Source organism: Triturus cristatus, chromosome 6 (assembly GCF_964204655.1).
Source record: "Triturus cristatus chromosome 6, aTriCri1.1, whole genome shotgun sequence".
Lineage (NCBI taxonomy): Eukaryota > Metazoa > Chordata > Amphibia > Caudata > Salamandridae > Triturus > Triturus cristatus.
The window spans coordinates 202,009,203-202,023,567 of NC_140589.1; the positions used below are offsets into that span (position 1 = coordinate 202,009,203).

The window sequence follows — 14,365 nt, forward strand, 5'->3', positions numbered from 1 at the left end:
GGATATCCTGGTTTTCAAATCTGGGCGGCCCAGTAGTGCGGATATGTTGCAGGATCGCGTCCCTGTCTCGAAAGTTGAACAATCGAGCAATCATGGCTCTGGGTGGGGCTCCAGGTTGTGGCGGCAGCCCAAGCGACCTATGGGCCCTCTCGACAGCGAACATTTTGGATAGGCGGAGGTTTGGAAATGTTGTGCAGATCCAGTCTTCAAGGAATAGGTCCGGTGCCGGCCCTTCCACTTTTTCCGGAAATCTCCAAAAACGGAGATTATTTCTCTGCGACCGGCCTTCTGCATCGTCTGCCCTATCTTCCAGCCGAGCCGTGTGGTCCTGAAGGGCCGTCACCGTTTCCCGTAGCTGACGGACCTCCGTTTGCAAAGCATTCAGGTCACTCTCGGTTGTGGTAACCCTATCCGCCACCTTCCTGAGGTCGAGGCGCAGGTGGTTAATGTCCATGGTCATTCCGTCCATTTTGGATTCCAGCGCCGTTCTGGAGTCACAAATTGCTTCCAGTATGTCGGCCTTACCTCGGACCGCTTCATCCTGCGGAGTTTCGTGGTCTGGGACTGTTCTGTGACGATCCGCCACCGCCAGGCCCGGAACCGTGTATTGCATTATTTTATTTGTTTGGGCGCCGCGAAGGGGCCTGTCCTTGCCCATATCCGGCGCGACCTCGGTATGCCGTTTCCTTGGGTCCCGTTAGGTCAGTTTCTGCGTGTGGATTTCCACGGGGTCCCCGCGCAGGTCACCGCCGTTAAACCAGAGCCCTGGTCTTCAGTGGTGATGCTGGTCTTCAGTGGTGATGCTATGTCCCCGGTCGCACCCTGCTCCAGCTAGGATTGTTGTATGCCCCCACCGGGCCTCTCCACGCGGACTGCAATTCCGTGCAACTCCAAGGTCCGCCAACGCGCGAGGCAAGTGCGTAGGGCCTTTTCTTGTGCTCCCCAGCCCCTCCGGCACCGGGGAGCCTGCTTATGACGTCTTTGAGGAGCTTCTGTCCCAGACCGGCCGGGGTGGATAACCCAGGCCCTGTCTGTGTGCCTCATGGTCCTTCAGGCAATAAGAGATCTCTTGCGCTATGGGGGTGGGTGTCTGCTCACCACCCCAGCTTAAGTCCTCAACGTGGGCCAGAGGAGCGGGTGTTTCAGGCCTTACCCCGGGAGGGGGGAGGAAGGGGGGCACCGCACCTTCAGTGCTGGGGCCTCCGTCACAGGCCAGCAGCTCTATGCCCAGACCCGTCCTGCAAGCCCCGGGCCCCTTTCGGTTTGCTTCAGGCCCTTCTGTCATGGAGGCAGCAGTCACCTCGCACCAGGCAGCAGGGCACCCTCAGGATCACGGGCCTCCTCCCAGCTCACCAGGAGGCCTGAGGCAGTTTGCGGCGGTACCCCTCTGTCTCCCGGGGCCGCCGCACCAGTATTCCAGAAGTACCGGCACCTTGCGGGCAGAGGCAAGCAGGCCTCACCGCTCCCGTATCGCCCCCTGTCTGGCCACGGCAGTCCGCTCCTGATGCAGCGCCCGTCCCTCAGCACCGGCTCCTCCTCTCGAGGCCGCCCCCGACAACTCAGTTTGTGGGCCTCGCCTGGGGTCATGGGCCTCTCCAGCGCCCGCTAGCAGGTTCGGGGGCCGTCCTCCGCCGAGATCACAACCTGGCGGCCGCTGCGCCCTGGGAGCTCTGATTGCAGCAAGTCTCCAGCCGCTCGTCACTGGCCGCTATTTTCGCCCCCGCCGGGATCTACAAACTCGGGGGGAGTCGCGATATCATTTCAGGCTAGCGGGGGTCTCCATCCCGCCAGGATAGTCCTAGGATTTCGTCTGTTGGGGCCGTAGCAGCGTGAAAGCACGTCTAACCGGCCATGTTGTTAAGCCACGCCCCTTCGTGATGCTACCTGTTGGGGGGGAAAAAACATATGGAAGATCAGAATCGGTACCCTTTTTTTAAACATACTGCATTAGCAGCACTAAGCTGCACCCTCAAAGAAGAGTTTTATAAAAAGAAGTATAAAAAGAAGTCGGAAGATGAAGTCTGCATTGAAAGCGATGCACTTAAAATGAAAACGTTACATTCTATGGGTATTCCTTGGCCAGAAATCTCCCCTGCCGACTGCTGTCGACGGATCTTGCCTCATGGATTTTGCTCCAGTCTGGTAACTGATGGGTCCTTGTATTGCCTGTAGAGGTGACATTGCTGGGAGAGGTTGAGAAAAACAAATTCTGTTGGTTAGACGTCTGGTCTCATGGTAGACCTGATTGTCTTTACTGTTCGCGTTTTCTGTACATCTGAGAGGGTGCCCTAGTGTTTACTAAAGCAAAAAAAGTGACAGTGTAGGAAAGTACCCCTTTTTGCATGGTTGCCCCTCCCTATTTGCCTGATGGTTGGGGTTTCTTGACTTGGGTTCCTGCTAATCAGGTAGCCAGGGCCTGTGTTCTTTCCACATATCTGTACCTTTGCTCCCACATTGGCACTCGTCTGGCCTACATGCAAGTCCCATGTAAAAGGTGCCAGGGACACCAAGGACCTAGTAGCCAAAGAAAGTCTCTGAGAACTGGAGCATGTATTGTGCCACCCTCAGAGACTCCTCCCCTGGCCCGTACACACTGCCAGTGCAGTCTGTGTGCCAGGGGAGACTCTAAAACTACAATTCGACATGGCACACATCCCTGTGTCCCATGCCTACCAAAACACTGCATGTGGCATTGGTCAGTCACCCCTCTAGCCGGCCTTACAGCCCTAAGGCAGGGTGCACTGTACCACAGGTGAGCGCACAGTGGCGCGAGTCCTGGGCCCCTACAGTGTCTGCGTCATTCACAGGTATTGTAAGTGCAGTAATGCCATTTTAAACCATGGGCTTGAAGTTTAGCACCCCGAACTCTACAGCTCCATGATGGCTTTACTGAAGACTGAGAAGTTTGGTATCAAACGGCTAGGCCCATTAAATCCAAAACTGATGCCAGTGTTGGATTTAATACCAAATGCACTCGGTTTTCCTTTCTGCAGATTAGAGGCTAGTGTTTTTCTTTTCCATTCATGTGTTGGTGGGAGGTGGTTACTTGCATGCTACCGCTGCTCATTGGCTGTGCCGAAGACATGTCAAAGGCAAGCCCATCTGTGTCCATCCTTGCACAGATAGGCAGGGACATACTGCCCGATCAGTTGCACCTTAAAGGCATTGGCACAAAATGCATTGTGGAGAGTGTTGCAAAGTATAGTGGAGTAGAGGGCAGTGGTAAGGAGTGCAGTGGCATTGAATTTAGAAGCGTACAATGAAGCATCGTAGAGTGGAGTAGCGCAGAGTAGAGTGGAGTGATGCAGAATGCAGTGGCGCAGAGTAGAGCAGAGTGGCATAGAGTGGTGTAGAGTATAGTGACGTGGCATAAAGTGCGGTGGCATAGAGTGGAGTAGTGCAGAGTAGAGTAGCGTAGAGCTCAGTGGGGGAGTGCAGTGTTGCAGAGATGGGTGTCGAAGTGCAGTGGTGGAGAGTGGCATAGAGAGCCGGGGTATCGAGTACTTTGATGTAGAGTAGAGTGCATTGGCATAGAGTGCAGTGGTTAAGAGTAGAGTGCCGTGGAGTGCGAATGGCATAGCGTAGAATGGCTTAGAGTGCAGTGGCGTAGAGTAGATTGTTTCAAAGTAGAGTGAGGTAGCATACAGTGGAGTGGTGCAGGGTAGAGTCGAATATAGTGTTATGGCATAGAGTAAAGTGGTGTAGAGGGCAGAGTAGTTTAGAGTGGCGTACAGTGGATTGGCGTGGAGTGAAGGGGCATAGAGTTGAGTGTTACGGACTCAAGTGTGTTGGCATAGAGTGTAATGGCATAGAGTGCTATGATGCAGTGTGGCATAGAGTGGAGTTGTGCAGAGTAGATTGGTGTGGCCTAGACTGGAGTAGTGTAGAGTGCAGTGGCACAGAGTGCAGTGGCACAGAGTGGAGTGGAGTGGAGTGGAGTGGAGTGGAGTGGAGTGGAGTGGAGTGGAGTGGAGTGGAGTGGAGTGGAGTATGGTGTGGTACCACACTGCCATTACAGACAACAATGTTTCAATTAAAATGACCATTGCATTTGCACAGACCTACAGTTTTACTTATAATTATACTCTGAGGAAATCTCTTCATCTTCTGTAATGATTTGTTAGAACATATTAAAGTTTCAACACACTTCAGAAATAATAAAACGTGCTCCATTTGTGTCCTAATTCTGCCATATTGTGAAATACTTACACAATTAATGTATTGTGTGCTTGAAACAATCTCTTTCCTACCCTCAAGTATCCAGCAAGACTGTCACATAAATCCTCTCTCTTTGAAGTCTGAGAAAGAAAAGCAAACAAGCTCCCACGGAAGACAGAGCCTGACATTTGACATCGGTCTTTGAATGTACAGCAAATTTGATGAGCTAAGCAGGCCTGTTTACAGAAAGGGAGCAGTCGGAAGGATACTGTAAATAAGGTTTGGCAGCGGGATACGTACAAACTCAAGCTGGACAACCTAAAACAAATAAAGCCAGCAAAGGGAAAGCAAGAAGATGAGAGTTACAAACCACAAAGCCAATGGCAAGCAACGGTCCGAATTCATTCCTAGGTCAACTTTCTGAATATCCCCTAAATGTGTCTGGTAGGCTGCGACTTAAAAATGGTGTCTTTTTTGACTCAAGCCACTGATCACACACTGCACACTGGTTGGTAATGGTTGAAAGTTTAGAGACTAGGAGTAAAAAAAATTCCCCTAAATTGAACTTCATTTTTTTTTTGACAGGGCACATATAGTGGTATGAATTGACTGGATTCCTTTCTTGGCCAAGAGCCCATCAGCAGAGTAGTCCTGTTATGTTTAAAATAAACCTTAAGGTGAACCTTAATAAACGTTCACAAAAATCTAAAGTGAGTGAAGATAATTGAAGATATCAATAGTAACTGGAGGCAGCATCCACTCTACCTGTTACTTATTTTGCTATTCAGAATTTCTTCGACTGCCTAAAAGCTCTTTCTGCAATCGGTCATATTGCACAGCATTTGTGTGAAGTGCGACATGAGAACTACTACTGCTGCAAGCATATAAGACCCATCGATTCACTATGCACATCAGGGAACACTCCTGGTTGCAAATATAAATCTCTGCAATCCATTCTTTATTTCAACAATCTTTTAAACTTCACTGGCAAGTCTGACTATATATTTGTTCCAGACCTGTTCAATTGACAGCAATTAAATCACTGGATCTTAATGCTTTAATACAGATCGCAATATCAGGATAATGTGCCAATGTGGGTTTGTAAACTGTCTTATCCCTTTTCTCTGGAAGGTTTTGAAGAGATTAGTAAATAAACACCTCTATAAAACATGGAGTACAACCACATATTGGATTCTTCGCAGTGAGTCTTTAGAACAGCACAGAGGCTGCACTTATGACAGTTACTGACTTTATTAGCATCATATTAGTTATAGGCTGCCCAGTGATGCTGGTGTTAAAAAATCTGTCTGCTGCCTTCGATACAGTCCCTCATCCCATCCTCATTTAGAGACTGTATAATATAGGTGTGCATGCGGAAGCCCTAGCGTGGCTTATGGACTTCCTGGAAGAGAATCCATGTGGTTGCGATCCATCCTTTCAAATCTAGATCAGTCACAAATAGCCGTGGGGGTACTTCAAGGGTCTTCCCTTAGCCCAACCCTTTTTAGGTCTCGCCTACGCAGCACGCATGCGCTGCATAGGAGGACCTTTAGCCGTCGTTCTGCTCTTTTTCGAAGCACATACTAGTGCTTGTGGCGGCATGCACATTGCATGAGCGAGCAGGGGACGCGCCACAAGCACGAGTATGTGCTTCGAAAAAGAGCAGACTGCGCGTGCACTCCCTCTCTGACGTCCCTTCATTGCTTTCACCTGGCATTCATCCCCATTGTGCGAGTGCCTGCTGCCTGCATTTCTGTTATGAGGGATTTATTGCTTTCCCCGAGCTCTCAGCTCTGTTGTGTGCATGTCTGCCTGTCCCTCCTTCTCACTGCTCTCCCCAGGCTCCCAGTCCCGTTGTGGGCATGCTTGCTGCCTGCCTTTTGTTATGAATGATTCACTTCTTTCACCAGACTCTCCGTCCTGTTGTCTGTATGTGTGCTGCCTGTCTGACCCTCCTTCTCACTGCTTTCTCCAGTCTCACCGCTGCATTGTGTGTGTGCCTGCTGCCTCTTCTTCTTATGGCTTTCCTCGGGCTCTCAGCCCCGTTTCGGGGGTGCCTGCTGCCTACCGGTCACTCCTTCTCACTGCTTTCCGTGGGCTCTCAGCCCCGTCGTGTGCATGCCTGCTACCTGCACCTCCTTCTCACTGCTTTCCCTGTCCTGTCAATCCCTTTGCGTGTGTGAATGCTGCCTGCCTTTCTGTTATGAATAAATCACTGCTTTCCCCAGGCTCTCAGCCCCATCGTGTGCATGCCTGCTGCCAGCCTTTCTGTTCAAATGATTCACTGCTTTCTCCGGTCTCTCAGCCCCTTTGTGTGTGTGCCTGTTGCTTACCTGTCCCTCCTTCTCACTGCTTTCCCCAGGCTCTAAGCCACGTTGTGTGCATGCCTTCTGCCTACCTGTCCCTCCTACCCTCTGCTTTACCCGGGCTCTCAGCCCTGTTGGGTGCTTGCCTGCTGCCTCCCTGTCCCTACTCACTGATTTCCCCAGGTCTCAGCCCCTTTGTGTACGTGCCTACTTGTAACTCCTTCTCACTGATGTCCCTGTGCTCTCAATCCCTTTGCGTGTGTGAATGCTGCCTGCCTTTGTGTTATGAATGATTCACTGCTGTCCCCGGGCACTAAGCCAAGTTGTGTGCGTGCCTGCTGCATGCCAGCCCCTCCTTCCCACTGCTTTCGCTGGGCTCTCAGCCCCGTCGTATGCATGCCTTCCTTTCTGTTATGAATGATTCACTGCTTTCCCCAGTCACTGTGCCCCGTTGTGTTTGTGTCTGATGCCTCCCTGTCCCACCTTCTCACTGCTCCCCCCGGGATCTCAGCCCCGTCATGTGTATGCATGCTGCCTGCCTGTCCCTCCTTCTCACCACTTTCCCCAGGCTCCTAGCCCCGTCGTGTGTGCGTACCTGCTTCGTGCCTGTCCCTCCTTCCTGCCTGTCCCTCCTTCTCTCTGCTTTCCCCTGGCACTAAGTCCTGTAGTGTGAGTGCCTGCTGCTTTCCTGTCTTTCCTTTTCCCTGCTTTCCCTGGGCTCTCAGCCCTGTGGTGTGTGGGTATGTCTGCTGCTTGCCTGAAGCAGAGTTCAACGAGCATTTGCAATCCAATAGGTCTCGCATTTACGTGAGTTTGAGCTATTGACATTGCAACTAACAATGCCTTTTATTTTTGTTTTCAAAACATAAATCAAAGGCAGTGTCATTTACAATGCCAATAGCTTAAACTTGCGTAAATGCGAGACCTATTGCATTGCAAATGCTTGTTAATATTTATGTTTAGAAAACAACACTGGGTGGTGGCTCAAACTACTCAGCTGAACTGAGCCAAAAATACAAGAAAACAGAACAAACAGTTCAAGCTGAGAATAACTCAACACAATCTTTTTGTAGCTCCTAAAAAGAAATGAAACTGAGAAGGAGGGATTTATAAATTTCCTTATTATTTGACGGAAATAATTCGAATTTTTTTTTTTATGATGCAAGAACAATTTTTGCGCAGAAACATTTCTTTTGTTGCGCTAAGGTCATATATACAAAATGTTACAAGGATTGTATTACAATGACACATAACTAATATTCCCCTGGAAACACAAAAAGAAAATAAATGTCAACATTCGTCAAACACTCATGGCCATTCCACTCATGCATTCACGGCATACATACAAAAACTGTCAAGAACTAGGTCCTTGTGGCGACCTTTCTTTCTTAGTACAATTGATTACATTGCGATTCAAATGTCAAAAAAACATTTCATTGTTATTTTGCGAAAATGAATATGACAAACATGTTTTTAAACTTCGCATAGGAATACAATTTTGTGAAAGCGGTGCGACACAAGGAAATGAAAACTGGTCGACGCGTTTCGAACCCCAGAGTTGTGGGTTCTCCTCAGGACCAACCAATTTCTTTATACGAGGAAATCTATCTGCCTTAAATGGATCTCGTTTCCAATGCAGAGGGACTGGAGAAAGGGAACTTGTCCTCTTTTCCGGCTGTCCAAGATTAAATACTTGTGTATTTCGATAATATTTCAGTTTACTTCATGATGCTTATCCCGCGCCGGAATCTGTGTCCATCTCTGGGGAGAAGAGATGGACACAGATTCCGGCGCGGGATAAGCATCATGAAGTAAACTGAAATATTATCGAAATACACAAGTATTTAATCTTGGACAGCCGGAAAAGAGGACAAGTTCCCTTTCTCCAGTCCCTCTGCATTGGAAACGAGATCCATTTAAGGCAGATAGATTTCCTCGTATAAAGAAATTGGTTGGTCCTGAGGAGAACCCACAACTCTGGGGTTCGAAACGCGTCGACCAGTTTTCATTTCCTTGTGTCGCACCGCTTTCACAAAATTGTATTCCTATGCGAAGTTTAAAAACATGTTTGTCATATTCATTTTCGCAAAATAATAATGAAATGTTTTTTTGACATTTGAATCGCAATGTAATCAATTGTACTAAGAAAGAAAGGTCGCCACAAGGACCTAGTTCTTGACAGTTTTTGTATGTATGCCGTGAATGCATGAGTGGAATGGCCATGAGTGTTTGACGAATGTTGACATTTATTTTCTTTTTGTGTTTCCAGGGGAATATTAGTTATGTGTCATTGTAATACAATCCTTGTAACATTTTGTATATATGACCTTAGCGCAACAAAAGAAATGTTTCTGCGCAAAAATTGTTCTTGCATCATAAAAAAAAAAAAATTCGAATTATTTCCGTCAAATAATAAGGAAATTTATAAATCCCTCCTTCTCAGTTTCATTTCTTTTTAGGAGCTACAAAAAGATTGTGTTGAGTTATTCTCAGCTTGAACTGTTTGTTCTGTTTTCTTGTTAATATTTATGTGGCCCTCCTTGCGAAGATTGTGAAATCCTGCGGGTTTGAAATAATTTCCTGTGCAAATGACTCCCAACTGGTGATTTTAATACGGCAAGACCCTGAGCCTCCAAAGCCAGATTTATTGACTGTATGAGGAAAGTTGCTGATTGGATGACTTTGAGCTGCTTACAACTCGACGTAGGGAAGACTGACAGCCTCCTGTCTGGGAAGGTGCATGAATTGTGGGCAGAGGACTGGTGGCTGAAAGAGGTTGGTACTGCCCCTTGTTTAAAGAGAGTGGTAAAAATTGTGGGTTTTTTTGGTTGACAATGACGGAACAGGTAACTTCCACTTGTGTTACCTGTTTCAGCATCTTACAACTCCTCAGGAGAGTTTTCCCCTGATTCCCAATTTCCAGGAAAACGATGGTCCAGGTGCTTCTTAGGAGTCACCTAGATTATGGCAACGCATTTCTTGTAGCTGTGAACGAGACTTTCCTGTCCAAGCATCAGGTGGTACAAAATACAGCAGCCCGCTTAGTCTGTAAACTGCCTCATGGCTTTGCTTCTGAACCCACTTTAAGCGCCCTACATTGGCTACCCGTAAGGAAGCGCAATTTGTTTAAAATTAGATGTCATACACACAGAGCATTATTAGGGAATGGCCCTGCATACCTTCACACTAGGCTCTCATGGTACCTTCAGAGTAGAAACCTGCAGACAAAGTACCACTAACCCCATGGCCCATACGTACAGCCTGATACAGGGGTCCTTGGTTTTCATATTTAGCCCCCTTTCCTTGGACAGGCTACTTCAAATTCGCTCCTGTCTGATTTTTGAAAGGTTTGAAAAACTGCTTAAAACCTAGTAACATCTGCTGTCTTGCCCTCAGACTTCTGTATCCGCGCCTGGTTACTCCTCTGGGAGTGAAACGTGCTTTTTACAAGCATAGATAACATAACACATTTTTGTTTAAATTAAATAAAAAAAATCAAAAGCATTACGGTTATATTTGCTGAAGAGGTATCTGAGATTATTGAGTTTGCATTTGCCATTCCATTCAGCGGCTCCTAAATATGTGTTTTTCTTGTCTGTTTCATGCAGGTACGAATGGCTGGATCCAAGCATCAAAAAGACAGAATGGTCACGTGAAGAGGAGGAAAAACTACTGCACCTGGCCAAGCTGATGCCAACACAGTGGAGGACCATAGCTCCAATTATTGGAAGGACGGCAGCTCAGTGTTTGGAGCATTATGAGTTCTTGCTGTAAGTAAACAGTTGTATTAATCTCAAAGAATCCGTAGAAGCCTACATGGCCTACGCTTTTCTGTACAGTGCTTTCCAGTGTCTGCTATTTAGGAGTCGGAGAGTTTATGCAGTAAGGTGTTGCAAAGCTGATGGCCACCAACTCGTGGCTTTCTACTGCTGATCCAAGTCTGGTGTTGGCGAGTCATGGGGCAATATATCACAGACACTAATTCTAGAAAGCAATACATATTTAGATATTTTCTGAAGGCAAATTGCTTTACAGTTTGTTTTAGATGCCTTGGGGTGTCAGATAACTTCTCCAGTTGGGGGTTGGGCGGAGCGTGTGTCACTCGAATATGCACACCAAGTTAGCTGTTAAAGTGAGTAAAACATTCTCTCTCCACCTATGTTTTCATGAATGATGTTACATTCGATGTATAATTAAATAAAAGGAATAAGTACACCATCCAGGGTTGCAAAGATCAAAAAGGATGTGAACTGAAATAATCAGATCATAATGGCAGTAAGAGACACATGCCATTGAGGCCACACAGCCTATGGTGACTTTTGTTATCTTTCCTGCAGGGATCTTCACTATAAAATGGGTTTATTTAAGGTATTTGGCTTGGTCTAAGGATTCTAATATTTACATAGTATTGTCTCTGACATCCATTGCCTAGCACACTTTGTTAGTAGAGGAATTGCTAACAGTTCATATGAACTCAAACCGCTTTTGGTTGCTTCCAAAACCTTTTTTCAGATTACATTTCTGTAGTGAAATGGGATTGTATCCCAAAGAAATTTTCGAGCCAAACAGTGCTGTATATTGCTAATAGTTGAGGAGAGGAAAGACCAGCCCTTAGATGGAGATGGTATGCCTTTATAGCACTTCCTCCTACCAACAATTTGGGCTAACTTAGTTTTGGTAATATTCTGTGCCACAGATTCTCTTTAATGTGTGTGAAGGAACTGTGTGATAAGTGTACTGTTGAACACAATCCCCGCTCTTCTTTTTTTCAAAGCTACCGCTTGTTACTGTATTGTCCACATCTGTGATTTTTCTTTGTTTCTCGAATTTTGTTAGAGATAAAGCTGCACAGAGAGATAATGAGGAAGAAACGGCTGATGACCCTCGGAAACTTAAGCCAGGAGAAATTGATCCAAATCCTGAAACAAAACCTGCTAGGCCAGACCCAGTTGATATGGATGAAGGTGAATGACTATTTTCAGGTTCTAAATCCCGAGTTTGATTAAATAATACAAATCAGGAATGCGTTTATCATGCAGTATGTGTATTCAGGTGGGTTAAATATTGTTTAAATTTCAAATAAAAACATATTTTCTATTTTGAAACATGTTCTGATGTCAGGATCTTTTTTCAAAGGACTGTGCAAAATCAGAACTGTTAAAAGGTTTAGACTGAATGCCCTTTAGCAATCCTTCATAAACTTATTTGGAAGTATTACACATCTTTATTTTTTTCTCGATGCTCAACCTTTTTTTGTTTAAAGTAAGAGCTTTATGAAAAGTTGTCTAAGGAGAAGGCGTACAGGCATTTACTGCAAGGACTCCCAGAATTGTCCGTAACAAGGAAAACTGTAATATTTGTGGGTAATATATTTCTGCATTCTGTACTTATGACAACTGTTTGTAATCATTCAAATCCAATTTGCTCTCCTGCCTAGAATGGCATGTGTATTGGTAGACTGTTGGCATAGCTTTTGCGGCAGCGGCACAGAGTGGATGGAGTTTCTTTTCCTTTAAATAAACTTGACGTTATCTCAGTTCCTGCTTTGGCATCTTCTTTTTTCGCATCCCAACTTCACACTGGCGATGAGGGTGGGGTCATTTATGGGTGCAGGTTTATTTATATTGGCAGAAGATTGCATATTTCTTACAACAAGCTCAGGGAAGAAACTTGAGCATTAAAGGATTGTCCTTTTACAAGGGAAAAACTGTGAATGTGGCACACTGCTGGCCTATGGTGAATTCGTCTGCGTGGCATTCTACTCTTAAATCACATTATGAAACCATTTTAGTTCTCATTAGAATTTCTCACCATTTGCTTGTGCTTCAAAGACAACAGCTTTCAACCAATCCAATCAGCTTTATTTGACAAATCAGGTCATAAAAGCATGTCACATATAATACAAACAATTTTTAGTCCTAAAACTTAGATACAATAATTTTAAAAATAGTATAAAACGATTAATATATGTACAACAAACGTGAACTCGATTAAAATCTGATTAAACAACGAGAATGCATTTTATAAAATATTGGATCATCCAAATCGGTACGTTAATGGTTGATATCTGATTTAAAAAAATGAATAAGCGCACACATTACTTCAATGAGACAAAACTTCAGACATATGTGCCAGCCGTTTATAAATCAGGTAATGTGGAGGGAGCGTGATCTTATAGCCCACATCCAACTCTTACTTACAGCTATTGCAATAGAAGGGAGGGTGTCATTACACAGTATTCTCAGTGCGATGCTCTAACACCCAGAGACCTACAGATAGCCACGCTTTGCGTGGTGCAGTGCGGTGTAGGCTGGGCACACAAATAGGATGTGGGCATAGGACTCTTCAGATGTCTCACAGAAAGGGCATTTAATATCTCCCAGGCTTGCCCATTTTGCCGTAAAAGATCTCAAGGGCGCAATGCCCCCACTCTAAATTGGATGTACAACTTCCGATCATGGGGTTTAGATATGATATCCCAGTACTTCGCCAAGTTAGGCCGTGGTTTAAATGCTAAATAAGTCCCTGTTAGGGATGAGCTATCTCATCTGTTGTAACTTTTGTGATGCACCATATCCCAGTATCTTTCTTTTATACACTCTTTTGAAGGAAATGGAGAATTCGTTAGGTTTTCCCATAAATTTAGCATATCTATGTTTGTCAGTGATGCTCTTATTTCACGTAGCCAACTGATCTTATGGAAGGAATCCGATTTAATTATATCCCTTAGGCCTCTGCATATGGTAACAATTCTGGTGTACTCCGGATTCTGCGCCAATACAGAACAGTTTTCAACATTTTGATTGTTTTAAAAAATTAAAAAATAAATTGTTATATCGGACACTTTTTTTTTTTCTGGACTGCTGTTGAGACATAGCTCCCAGTTTAGATGTCAATTGTCTGACTTGGGTTCAGAAATGTCATGGTCTGATAGTCTGTCTAGATAGCTTTTTGACTTCTTACCTAAACATAATGCTGCTGCATGTTGGGATTGCAATGAGGTTTGCATTTGTATATAGTATACTCCGCTGTTGGATATCAGGTTGTCTGGGTAGCCATGCACTCAAGAAATCCTCATGAATAGACTAAATGAAAGCCAGTGCCTTGTGATAATGTCAATCTAAGTTTATTTTTGACCTTCCTTGTCAGCAAAAACATATAACTAATTCATTTGCATCTGACAGAATTTACATGGTGTAGGACAGCCCTACACCACTTTCTCTCAAGAAAGGAGGCTAGGAGGTTGACATTCCCATCTCAGGTGAGCACCTACCCGCCTTTGGTAATTCTTCAGTGCCTTACCATTTTGCCTCTCTTTTCCGCTTGGACTGAGGTTGGCACAGAGAGATATATTGACTTCCAAAGTGGTTTTGACAAACTGAATACCTTTCAAATTCCAAAGTTCAGCTTTTTTTTTTGTGTGCCATCTGATTGAATGCTACGAACCTTTGCTCTTGTGAACCATCTTTGAAAGACTTATGTGGACAAAGAAACTAATGTAGGTGCTGAGGATGAGCAGAACGATGCTTGTGTGTCAATTGAGCAGCCTGGTACTGATCTTGTTGTTTGAAATGGCTTTTATAATTTTGAGTATTCATTTTGGTTCATCCTACTGGAAGTTTTACACCTGAATCTAATGTACTGTGTAATGCAGATTCTGAATTTGAATCTGAAGCTTCCTTTTTCTTTGATACTCTCGAGTCTCCACGTTGAAATCAGTCCAATTGATCTTGCAAGGTATTCTAGATCTAGGGTTAGCTTGCTTCTAGTAACACTGTTTGCCAATTCATCACTTTTGCATCAAGTAAAGTATGAAGCTGCAACATAGTTTTTGTTTTCCACGAAGGATGGCTTTAGGCACAAGTCGCCCTGGTGCTCCGCCAGACCAAAGCACAAGAAAT

General features: G+C 45.2%; 1 protein-coding gene across 1 annotated transcript in view; it reads left to right on the top strand.

Moving 5' to 3' along the window:
- Nucleotides 1-14,365, top strand: part of CDC5L (cell division cycle 5 like) — a 211,680-nt gene that overhangs the window by 20,055 nt on the left and 177,260 nt on the right. Inside the window, exons 3-4 of the mRNA XM_085610524.1 lie at nucleotides 10,073-10,234; nucleotides 11,301-11,428. Coding sequence (XP_085466650.1) covers nucleotides 10,073-10,234; nucleotides 11,301-11,428 — 290 coding nt within the window. The remainder of the gene's footprint in view (nucleotides 1-10,072; nucleotides 10,235-11,300; nucleotides 11,429-14,365) is intronic.